Source organism: Cupressus sempervirens, chromosome 5 (assembly GCF_028749045.1).
Source record: "Cupressus sempervirens isolate cs-2001-9-10 chromosome 5, ASM2874904v1, whole genome shotgun sequence".
NCBI lineage: Eukaryota > Viridiplantae > Streptophyta > Pinopsida > Cupressales > Cupressaceae > Cupressus > Cupressus sempervirens.
This window is the reverse complement of record NC_143122.1, coordinates 425,014,715-425,027,762: the sequence shown is the minus strand read 5'-3', so window position 1 is coordinate 425,027,762 and position 13,048 is coordinate 425,014,715. Positions and strand designations below refer to the sequence as shown.

Below are 13,048 nucleotides of genomic sequence, written 5' to 3'. Positions count from 1 at the left end.
TCGTGGAAGAGAAAAGCCCTCAACTGGATGTGGTGTAGAAGTCAAAATAGGGATCTCAGGAACAATACAAAGGTTCAAGTATCCTGATTGCACCACATGATGTTCCTGCAAAAGAGAAGAAGTGTGCTCCAACAATGGAGATGGTGGACCAAAGTGTGAGAAGGTGTAGAGACGAGTGGAAGGATCAACTACCCCTATAGAAATAAGACCTCCTATTACACGATCCCAAATGAAGACTGAATCAACAGTGAACTCAACTATCTTCCCTGATCCGCTGCGTGTAATCTGAGAAATCGAGAGAAGGTTGGCAGACAAAGATGGAACACACAATACATCATTGAATATACCATATTGGATGTGAACTGAACCTTTCCCGCAGACTGGTAGTGCAGTGTTATTCCCCATGAGAATATGAGGAATAGGAGAAGCCTCAAGAGTAGAGAAGACACCTTGAGAAGATGTCATATGGTGAGAAGCACCTAAATCCAGTATCCAAGGAACCTATGAAGAAGATGCAATGGTAGACTGTAATGCATGACCCTTTCCAAGATCCAATGTAGATGGAAAAGATGTGGAAGAAGACTGAAAGGTAGATCCTTGTGAGGTAGAAGAGGATGGAGAAGAAATGGTGTTCTTCTGAAGAAGAGCTTGCAAATCTGCAATGTGTTTCTCATAGCCATCAAATCTCTTCTAAAAACAATGTGCCTCATCATGAGATCGTTTCCCACAATAGGAACATGTAGGAGTCTCAGTCTTCTTTTTCTCCTTCTTCTTAGAAGATGATGAACTAGTAGAAGAGGGACCTGATATCTGCTTCAACTTCTGCTCCTGTGTAAGCAATGCCTGTGATTGTGAACCTGAAAGTGAATCCATCTGAGTAATCTTGGATTGTTCACGGGTTAACCGATCACAAAATGTCTCAAAAGAAGGCATCCTATGTCTATCACCGAAGGCATCCATAGTGGAGTAGAAAGTGGAAGAGAAGATTTGATACTTTCCTCTCAACTTTGAGAGTATCAAAAAGATACACTCATTATCTGTCTTGGTTTTCCCACATCCCTGCAAAAGTGTACGTAGAGATTTGAACTTCATCAAGAAGTCCCCAATGGTGGGAAAGTTGTTAGGTGTCAAAGAAGTCAACTCTGCATCTAGCTAAAGTGCCCGGAACTCATTTACTTGGCCAAACAAAGTCTGAAATTTGAGCCAATAAGCTCGTGGAGTAGTCAAAACATCCAAGTGAAATAGTAGATTGTCTAAAATGTTTAGTGCAATCAATCCCATGGCCTCATCCATTTTGTTCCTATGCTGAAGAACCTCAAAAGCTCATGTAAGAACAGGTTGATTCTCATCCAAACATGACCATAAACCCCTTGACATGAGAAGTCGTGTCATTTGTGCCTTCCAAGTGTGATAGTTGTGCGGTGTGAGACAGGTCACAGATGGATCTGCCATTGAGAGAAAGAAGAAGATAGAAGTAGAAGGGTCTTATTTTGAATTAAATTACAGAAAAGAAAATGCTCCCCCCAACAATGTATAAATTGGGCACTCTTTACTTAGTGCAATTATAATAGCCAATTTAGGGCCTATTTCTAAAAGTAATATTTTTATCCATAGAACTTATAATCTAAGTGTAGATCTGAAAAGTAGACAAAAAAATATACACTTTCAAAAAAAATAGAACCTGATTATGTGTCCAGATGAGCCCGTACTAAGCACTTAAAGTGGCAAAAATTGAGAATTGCGAGTTGCAAAAAAAAAAATAGGAATAGAGATCTCAAACCACCTGCACCAATGAGTAGATCACAAAATCCTACCCCAAAACAAAAAAAAATTGCTCGAAAAAATGAGTCTGTATGAGGGAGATATGGCTGTTTGAAAATCACCGCTATAGTTATTTTTTTTGAATCACCGCCGTTGCACCTCCAAAAAATAAAGAAAAAAGCCCAAAAAATATCAGATCTATTATGCCAAACCCTCTTTCTCTTTTTTTTCCAAATACTGAAAAAAATGCTCTTCCTCCCGATTGAAGAAAAAATCACAAACAAACTAGGGTTTGTGTCTCCGAATCGTGGCTTCAAAAAAATTCTTCAAACAAGAAGCAGTAGGGAGGCTCCGATACCATGTAGGAGTTGATGAAATCCAACTCCACAGTCTCCAAGATCACCTACATGCAAATAGCTTGCTAAAGAGAAACCGAAGGAACAAGAGCTTGAAGAAAATAAAGCAAGAGAAAATATTTCACAATAGGAAAAATGAAATTGCTATGTGAATTGATGATTTTACAATGAGAGAGAGAGAGACCAAATAAAAAGGCCTCATGGAAGCTTGTAGAACAAGCTGGAAAGTGGTAGAAGATAAGGTTGACAACCAAGCATCCACAAATGGTGGAACATGCTAGAAGGGAACAAACTCCCGTGTTGTCAACAACTAACCACTACAACTATTAAATACTAAATATTAAATAAATGCATTAACCTAAGTAAGCTTAAGTAAGTAGAATAAATAATTAATAATTAATTAATTATTTACTCTAACATATTGGAACATACCCAAAACTAGCAAGCCCCTTGAACAAACAACCATATGCCCAACTTAGTCCAAAACCATAATTATCAAATACCTAGGTGCTTGGGAGGGAAGTAAACTCTTATTTGTTCCCCTATTTTAGGAGGAATTATCTAGTGAACCCATGAATCTAACTCATCCCAAATACTATTGACTTCTTTGCATGAATATTGTCAAAAAAAAATACCATGAAAAACTATAGTTGTTCTTGTGATTTTTAATAAGAATGCATGCATATTCTATTTGATTTCTCATTCATATATCCAAGTGGTAAGGCAAAATCATTTAATTTACCTAGGAAATGTAGCTTCTAAAACCACAGGAAACTAATATAGTGGTGTACTACTTTCCTAATAATGATATTTTGGAAAAGGATATAACCACATGAATAAGGGTGATGAGTTTGATAATGATGTCATGACCGTCTTGAGTAAATTATCTTTGATGGGAGATTGACAAGATATTTTGTCCATCACTTCATTCTCCTCAACCATTGTAGGCATCAGGTGATGGTTTCACTCGTGTTCTACTCACTAACATATTTGAGTACTATAAGTGCTAAAGAACATAAAATATATCCTACTATATAATTTTTTTTATCCATGAGTGACTCTTTTTAATATATGAGCACCATAAGGATATACATGCTCGATCTAAAATGTACCCAATTTTTGTTTTGTGGGGAGCGGAGGGGTGAGCTTGTAGCTAGTTATTTCAAAGAGTAAAAGTGGAATATAAAGGTGGAGGAAGAGGAATATGTTCCTCCTAAGAAGCCGGAAAAAAAAAAACATTAAAGATAGAACTATTCCCTCTCGGGATGGTACATGAAAAATTGAAGGGAAAAGAAAAATCAATGTCCCCTTCCCTTATTCTAGTAAAAGAAACTTAAAAGGAAAGAGAATTATGACTCCCCATTACATTGACAATGCTAAGGCTCCAAGAAAATAGAAAATTTATTATGGGTCTTCTAAGGAGGTCTCTACAAATTCCCTTGTTGCAAATGGCTCTTGTACTTCTTACCTTGCTACTAATGGTGAGACTAGACCCATATTCCTCAAGGATTTAAAGTCTGATTCCAATTAGTTTAAACGTGACCATGAATACCTAGATTATATATTGGCCATAGATAAGAGTGGAGTTGTAAACTTATTTAGACTCGTTAAATGGACCGTCATTGAAATATAGTTTTTAAAAATAAAAAACATTGTGTTAAATAGTAAATTGGAGGTTACTACGACAAATGAAAATGAAAAAACAACAGACAAGGAACTTCAGTGAAGCTATGGATTGAAGACGAGAATTTTGTTGTTGTGGATGGCCTCAAAATAGTTGTGCAAGTTATAGAGAAACTTAAAAAGGGATTATGAAGGTGATGTTTATGACTTTGAAGAGAATTTGAACAATACCAAGGGCTTCCATTACCTTTATTGAGAAAAATGAGAATGAAAAAACAACAGACAAGGAACTTCAATGAAGCTATGAACTAAAGACGAGAATTTTGCTATTGTGGATGGCCTCAAAATAGTTGTGCAAGTTATAGAGAAACTTAAAAAGGGATTATGAAGGTAATTTTTATGACTTTGAAGAGAATTTGAACAATACCAAGGGCTTCCATTACCTTTAGTCTATCTAGTGAATATAAGCAATAAGGTGATCAAAATGACAACTAAGATGATGAACATTGTGGTGGTAGCCTGGAGAATGCATATCAAGATAGGCTACTAGTGGACTTGGCAATTGATAAAAGTAAAGGTCAATAGGAATCAATAGGTCCTAGAAAGAGGACAAGGGAGAATCCAAAGAGGAAGGAATAAAGGGCCCTTAGTATATTCAAGAGATGAAGAAAGAAAAACTAAATATGAACCATCTTGAAGACAAGGTTGTTGAAGCTTTGAAGACTCGGGCTTTGATCTATCTTCTTTTTTGGTATTTTGCTTTTTTTATTTTTTGTCTCTTTGTTGTGGGTTTTACTATTTATTCAATGGACAATTGTATGTTATAATATGTAATGTTTAGTATTTGATCTAGTTAAGACTTTTTGTTAAAGGGTTTCAAGTCCCTCCAAAACTTGTTTATACCATAATAAAAAAACTTAACTATTTAAAAAATCACATGAAACTACATGTTGATTGCTAGAGGTGAAAGTGAGACTTGCATTAGTTAAGGTTTAAGAATAAGCATCTTAAAGTTGCAGTACGACACTTAAAGGTTCAATAGGGAAGTGGTGTTTACTCCTAGTGACTTCTTTATTTTGGTGGATGGGCGAGAAGTGATGTGACCAGTAGATTTGGTGGCTTAGTGGGGACACAAATTTTGAAAATAATTATGCAACTGACATAATTCTTTTGATTAGAACATTATATATATATATATATATATATATATATATATATATATATATATATATATATATATATATATAATTAAAAACACAATACAACTTTATTCTCATCTTTAATTTAATTAATAAATGGGAAAAAAATTTAGTCATAGAAATTGCGTTAGCTACATAGACATCACAATGGTTAGTGGGCTATTAGAGGGTGGCTACCATACTAAGGACCGCTTGTATATAAAAAAGATGGTGAACCAATAAAAGCGATATTAGGAGCTAACATGAGTGGTATAAACTAGCAAAATTAATTTTATATATATATTATTATTATTTTTAAATTCTAATTTATTGTACACAATTAGCTCAACCTTACATAAATGATTGTGTTATATTTGTAAAACTTTTAACACTTAAAAGTAATTTTTGTTTCATTTTTTCAAGGGAAGAGCTAACATTGCATACACTAATTCTATGCTATCTTGGAACTATAATATTTTTATATGAATATTGAGTATGATACCAATCTAATGATTATGAATTGCTAAGAAGTAATTCTTAGAATGAAGAATGCATTCTAGACTTAAGGCAATCTACAAGGCAAAGGAGGATGCTTGCCAAGTATTCAAACTATGGGTTACTTTACTCTGAGGAGGCAGCACCTGAGATTTTAATCTCTGATCAAGTGGAACCAGTTAACTTTAGAGATTCTCTTAGAAGTACTGATAATAATTAGTGGATGATTGTGATGGAAGAAAAGATGAATTCTCTTAAAACCAATCAAACTTGGGATCTAGTTCCGCTTCCACCCAACCATAAAGCTCTAAAAAATCATTGGGTATCTAAGGTGAAAGAGGAAGATGGTGGAAAAAAGAGATATCATGCTTAGTTGGTTGTCAAAGGGTATGTTCAAAAAAATGGGCTAGACTTTACAGAGATTTTCTCACCAGTTGTGTGAATGACTACAATCCAGGCAATTTTGGGATTGGTAGCCATTTGGGATCTTGAGCTCGAACAACTTGATGTGAAGATGACTTTTCTACATGGTGACATCAATGAAGAATTGTACATGGAACAGCCTAAAAGCTTTGTTCAAGAGGGGAAAGAACATCTCTATTGTGGGCTAAAGCAAAGCTTGTATGGGCTTAAGCAAGCTCCAAGACAATGGTACATTAAGTTTGATTGGTTCATGGCTGAACACAGCTTCACCTGGTGCGAATCAGATCCATGTATCTACTATAAAAGGCTTTCTAGTGGTAAGTTTTCCATTCTTCTACTCTATATTGATGACATGTTAGTTGCTAATTCTTCTCCTCAACTAATCAGCAAGTTAAAGAAAGAGTTAGCTTCTCGGTTTGCTATGAAAGATCTAGGGCTGCCAATTTAAGATTCTTGGAATGACTGTCACTAGAGATAGACAAAAAAAGGTGCTTACTTTGTCACAAAAATCATATATTGACAAAGTTGTAGAGCTATTTGGTATGGCTGAAGTGAAACATGTTCTTATTTCTCTTGCTCCTCACTTTCGCCTAAGTTTTGATTTGTGTCCCAAAACACAAAAAGAGAAGGATTTTATGCATGATGTTCCTTATAAATCAATGGTTGGTAGCATAATGTATGATATGGTTTCTGCATGTCTCGGCATTGCTCATGCAATGGGAGTAGTTAGTAGATTCATAAGAAATCCTAGGAAGCCTCATTGGGAAGCAATTGAGTAGATATTGCAGTATCTCAAGGGCACTTTTGATTATGCATTATGTTTTGGTAGAAATCATGCTCAATTGCAAAGATTTAGTGATTCAGATCTTGCCAGAGATCAAGAAAAATGCAAGTCTACTACTGGTTATGCTTTCATATTTTTCAGGGCTACCATTAGTTGGGCCTCAAGGCTACAACATTGTGTTGCACTTTCTTCTATTGAAGCCGAATACTTGGCTCTTTCTGAAGGAGCTAGAGAGATGATTTGGTTGCAATGCTTGTTCAGTGATCTACATTGGCAAAAAGATGATTAAATTTTATTTTCTGATAGTCAAAGTGCAATTTTTATGGCTCACAATCATTCCTCTCAGCGATACTCCAAACATATTGACAAGCATATTCACTATGTTCATTATGTGGTAGAAGAAGGAAAACTAAAGATTGCCAAAATTGATACAAAGATCAATCCGGTGGACATGTTGATGAAGGTTGCTACCAAGGAGAAGTTCAAATGTGCCAGGACTTCTCTTGGCCTTGTTTAAAGGAAGTAGGTTAGCATTTAGAATAGGGGAATAAGTGATCAGCTAGTGTATTTGTTGTCTTCAGGTGGGAGATTGTTGAATATTGAAGACCAACAATCACATGAGTGTTTTCCCTCCACTTTTATTGTGTCTCTTCACCTAATCATTTGTGATCTATAAATGTTGATGGCATCTATTTGTAAACTCATTCTATTTCATCAATATAATTCGTCTACTCTCAGTGTGGACATAGCCACAATTTGTGGTGAACCATGCTAAACATCTGTGTTTATGCATCTTGTTGTTCTATACTTTTTATTTGCATTCTTAATTTACTTACATAAAAGTGGTTGATTTTGGGTTGTCCAGGGTGATGCCTCTGGAGTCTATGCACATTTCCACACATCCGCAGGGGACACTCGGCTATGTAGACCTAATGTATCATCAAATGTATCAACTCATGTATAAGAGTGATGTGTTTCATAGTTGAGACTGTGCAGTCTGAGATCAAGGTTGCTGCTTGCCCGTTCTTTCCAATGTCTACAACAATGGAGTCTCTGTAAATTTGCAGAATGTTCTCCAGAGATTTGAGTTGCCTTTAATTCTAATTCTAATTCCATTTCCATTTTGGCACAAGCAAACAATATAGACATATTTCTCATCAAACTTTTCCTAAACCAAATTGGTCAAGAATAAGAAATCTGAAATAATGGATTCCTATTCGTAATTCGTACTCCCACAACTAAACTGACCTTTAGGGCCCATTTGGGAATGGGAATACAAGCAGAATAGGCATATGTATATTCTTAAAATTTTGAATTCTTTGTTTAGATGCACCAAATCGGAATTGGAATACGAAGTAAAATAGGAATACATATTCCAATTTTGGCCTAAAAATGAGGTTTTGCAATTCCACCCAAAAAGGTGGAATTGGAATATGTGTTCCTATTTCAGTTTTATTTATTTTAGAAGACATAAATTTTTGGGTCCACAAATTCCCCATCAAATTCTGGCTGAACCAAACAAAGAATAGGAATAAGTACCCACATTTTCTATTCCAAAATAAGTATTCTAGAATAGCTATTCCTATTCCCTATTCCTATTCCCACAGCCAAACAAACCCTTGTATAAATATTCAGTATGATATCAATATAATGATGACGTTTAAAATGCACTAGGTATGCAGATTGTGATATTGCTATCACTAGATATGTAGAGCTCTGCAAGTCAATTTGCATGAACCGTGCTAGAGTTGCTTATCCTAAAAATAGCCATCATTATTGGGATACAGACACTCAGATTTAAATGTTCTTTAGTAGCTCCACGATTTATAGAGTATTGATTTGCTTATTTAATAAAGAGACGTCTTAGCAGCCTTACCAAGCACTTCTATGATTGGCTGCAGAAAGATTGCCCGCATATTTTCATTGCAGGGTGGTAAAATAAAATTTGATACCTAATCAAACTGAACACGGAACAAAACAATTCGAATCACGGGAGGCATGCAGATCACGGGAATACGAAAGGTTCTGTGACCACTTATAATATAAAATGAAAAAAAAAAAAGTTTTGCTGAGTTGTTTTCTGAATAAACGGAATGGGCTGTCAACTTTGTATATAAATGATTGATCTGATGTTTTTCCTATGTCTTTCAGTGGGTGCTGTATTCCTCCAATTTATCAACAATGGCAGATTTTAAGTTTAACCAGAAACGTTCTACACAGCAGATTCACTTGGTGATTCCCTGTATCGTCTTTCTGACTGCTACGGCCTTGGGAAGCAACATACACACTCACGATTTCGTTGTAAATATTTCTTCCTTATACAACATTTATTTTCTTCACGTTTACTACTATAATTGGCTTGGTATATTAGATATCTGAAAGAGGCTGGAAGACATTATTTTATTGATGATATTATTTTACTTTCAGTTAACAAGTTTCAGTATTTCACATTCGTTAAAAATTTAGTTATCCACCTTTCTGGAGTTATAATGGTCATGATGATTTCTCTTTGGCAAGAGCGGTCCGAGGGAACTGTTTATATGTTTTTTTGGTGAATAGTTGTTATTTCTTGCTTTTACCGAGAATTTTGGTTGATCTTTTATCCTGGACCCTTGTTTTGTGAATATGTAATACTTTATTAATAGAAAGAAACTATTCATAAAAAAAAGTTTGTTTCATTTATCCTCTGAAAATTAGTGATGATTTGTTTAGAAAATTTTTTAAATGGGCACAAAAATAATTTGCTTGGTTGTTGTCCCATGATTTAACAGATACAATCAAAGTCCGTATCAAGGCTGTGTGGTACATATAATATAATTACTGTGAATGGGCAATTTCCAGGTCCGACGCTCTATGTTAGCAATGGGGACACCCTCATAGTCAAAGTCTTTAATCAGGCACAGTATAACGCTACCATCCACTGGTCTGTATACCTTTCTACAATATAACAAGAACAATCTCATCTACATTCAGAGAAACTATTAAATCAAACTCAAAAATGACATTGTTATGCTATATTTGCAGGCATGGTGTTCGGCAGTTGCTAACAGCGTGGTCTGATGGTCCAGAGTACATAACGCAATGCCCAATTCAACCAGGAGGAAACTACACCTACAAATTCACCATTACTGGCCAAGAAGGCACCCTCTGGTGGCATGCGCACAGCTCCTGGCTTAGAGCCACTGTTTATGGAGCCCTCATTATATGTCCCACGCAAGGAACACCTTGCCCATTTTGCAAGCCCGACCAGGAGATTCCCATACTACTTGGTATGGGCATTACAAATTATGATATTCATACGTCGTTCACATAAATATTTATAAATATGTATAAATGAACAACTCTATATGATTTTGATTCTGATCATGATCAGGGGAATGGTGGAATTCCAACCCCATTGATGTCATCGACGAAGCTAAACACACAGGAGGCGGCCCCAACAACTCAGACGCTTTCACTATAAATAGCCAACCAGGAGACCTCTATCCATGCTCAGATTCAGGTAATTCTTGTAGTTCAAAAGCCATGTAAACAAAACTTTATTTTCAATACATTTTCGTTTAGCTAAACTATTGCTGATGAATGCAGATACATTTAAAGTTATTGTGAAGACAGGGCAGACTAATCTTCTCAGAGTGATAAACGCTGCACTGAACAACGATCTCTTTGTCTCCCTTGCAAACCACAAAATGACTGTTGTGGCAGTGGATGCATTATACACAAAACCCTACAAAACACAAGTAATAATGCTGGGACCGGGTCAAACCACAGATGTGCTTGTGAGATTCAGCAAGAACGGAGGTAGATTTTACTTGGCTGCTCATGCATATGGAACTGGCAGTGGAATCTCCTTTGCTAAACCCACAACTGCAATCTTCGAGTACTGTAACACAAGTTTACTTACTTCACAAAAACCTAAACTGCCAAAACTTCCCATACACAACGACACCAAAACCGCCATCAAATTTGAAAGCGGTCTGAGAAGCCTGGCCTCACAAAACCACCCTGTTTCGGTTCCCCAGACAATTGATGAAAATCTGTTGTACACGGTTGGATTGGGACTGATCAACTGCCCAAAACAGTCATGTGCAGGGCCCAATGGAGCAAGAGCTGCAGCAAGCATGAATAATAACTCATTTGAACTGCCACAATCCATGTCAATATTGCAAGCTTACTTTTTGGGCATTAATGGGGTCTTTACAGAGGATTTCCCAGATAAGCCTCCAGTGCAGTTCGATTATACTTCTCAGAATGTCAGCAGTGGCCTCTGGTCTACAGTGACAAGCACAAGAGCAAAAGTACTGAAATACAATGCTTCAGTGCAAGTAATTCTTCAGAGTACAAATATCTTAGACCCCGGAAGCCACCCAATTCATTTGCATGGATATGATTTTTACATAGTGGGATCAGGATTTGGGAACTATAATGCAGCAACAGATGTATCAAAATTCAATCTTGTGGATCCTCCCAAGCGCAATACTGTCAATGTTCCAGTCAGTGGATGGACTGCCATTAGATTTGTAGCTGACAACCCAGGTAAGATGTATATATTTTGTTCATCTGTATTGAAAATTCAGTGTCATAAATGGTGCTGGTTAATCTTTAGACAAAATGTATCAAATTTATAAAAGAAAATTGTCAAATATGATTCTTTTTCAGATTCAAGAAGATATGAAGATGAAATGTTGAAAATGTCAAAAAAAAATCATTGTTTTTTTGTTTTTTTGAAATTTAGTCAACAGTACATTTTGTAGGGAGGATAGCCGCATCTTTCATAAATTCTGTTTTTTCTGATTCGAATTTGTCTAAAACAACAATGGCTTGTGGTGTGACAGGTTCATGGTTGTTTCACTGTCATCTGGACTTGCACATTGGATGGGGTTTAGCCATGGTGTTTTTGGTGCACGATGGACCTGATAGTGCCTCCACTCTCCAGCAGCCTCCTCACGATCTTCCAAAATGCTGAAACACAGAAAAGTAGTGTTTTGAGTTTATTTTATATTGAGAATACTAGATCTCTATTCTGTTTTTGTGTGTAGTTTTCTATTTTGTAGTTAGATAAGTTAACTCAGTATTCCTATAAATATTCTTGAAAAGTCTGTACATGCTTGAACTAGGTTTCCATTTTATTTTCTTTACAGGAATTTTAATGGCTCAACGAGAATTTTAGTGTAAAAGACCAAAAGTTAAGTTATAAGCTATCTTAATGTCCTCCTTGATAATATTAAATTTATATTATTTTTTAAATTGAAATAAATTATTAAACAAAGTAATTATCCTTTTTATCAATATTACACTTAAACAAATGAAGTCAGAGAGAAAGAACAACACTGGGAAAAAGAATTTTATAATTATCTGAGTAGAAAACATAGTTGTTTGGAAAGTTATAACTTTTGGAGAAATGTTTATACTTCATGGAATTTATATTATATTTATTAGATATAAGTTAATTTTTAATTATAAAATTGTATTAATATTGAGTGACTTTTAAATTTGGCTAATTATATTATTAATGGCTGATATTGATTTTATTCAAATAAAAGAAACCATTAAAAAAATATACAAATGAAAAGTGAAAAATATATTTTGATTCTAGAAGTGAAATAATGGAATTTAATTTAAATATGTATGTTTCTGATTAAGGGTTAAAAAGTTTTTTTGACAAGCGACCTCAAACCCCAAGAGTTTTGACAATAGATTTAGCAATTAGGAACTAAAAAGAAATAGTGTGGAACATACCTACCACACCTAATACCAAAAAATAGAAAAAACTGCCTACAACAAGGCCACCACAACTAACAACAAAACTGATAACTAATAACCTAGAAAAAACTTTCTATAAACCAAAACACCAGAAATCATGCAGTGTCTGAGACCAACTCCTCCTTGAGGTCTTTGATTATGTTGGTGACATCTTTGATTTCACCTTGCACAGGGCTCATTGACTTTTGTTTCCTCATGGTTTCTCTAGTTCATTTTCCATGCCCTTTAGTATTCTCAACAACATTTGGAGCCTCTAAATCAAGAACCAATAGTTTACTAGTGTTTTGGTCCACCTTTCCCACTAGTCTATTCAAGCAATCCATAGTGGCTTCCATGATCCCCTGACAACTCTTCAAAATATCTTTGATCATATTTTCCATTTTATCTACTCTTTCCATCAGGATCTCAATGGCATTACCTCTATTGTTGTGCTCCTCATTTTGGTCTTTGACACCCCCTTCCTACACTTTATCCTAGAATCATTCCATCTTAGCTTGAATAACTATGTACTTAATATTTGAGATTTTAATGGAATTAAAAGTCTATTTCTCTATATGGAAGGTATAGAGAGAAATGGATTTCATTGCTTGTAGAACCTCAAGGACGAGATCAACTTTAACATCCTTTAAGTCATCTTCTAGTAGCTTGACATTCACCTCGTCCAT

At 35.4% G+C, this 13,048-nt stretch overlaps 1 protein-coding gene across 1 annotated transcript; it reads left to right on the top strand.

Moving 5' to 3' along the window:
- Positions 1-8,708: 8,708 nt before the first annotated feature.
- Positions 8,709-11,853, top strand: LOC149556603 (laccase-12-like). The gene is made up of 6 exons (XM_089785892.1): positions 8,709-8,921; positions 9,392-9,543; positions 9,645-9,889; positions 9,994-10,122; positions 10,209-11,156; positions 11,456-11,853. Exons 1-6 carry the CDS (start codon positions 8,802-8,804, stop codon positions 11,584-11,586), a joined length of 1,725 nt encoding a protein of 574 aa, XP_089642018.1. The 5' UTR covers positions 8,709-8,801; the 3' UTR covers positions 11,587-11,853.
- Positions 11,854-13,048: the final 1,195 nt, after the last annotated feature.

Coding starts and splice junctions, on each gene's coding strand:
- LOC149556603 (XM_089785892.1), top strand. CDS start 8,802: ATGGCAGATTTTAAGTTTAACCAGAAACGTTCTACACAGCAGATTCAC. Junction 8,922..9,391: donor TACACACTCACGATTTCGTT/GTAAATATTTCT, acceptor ATGATTTAACAG/ATACAATCAAAGTCCGTATC. Junction 9,544..9,644: donor TATAACGCTACCATCCACTG/GTCTGTATACCT, acceptor CTATATTTGCAG/GCATGGTGTTCGGCAGTTGC.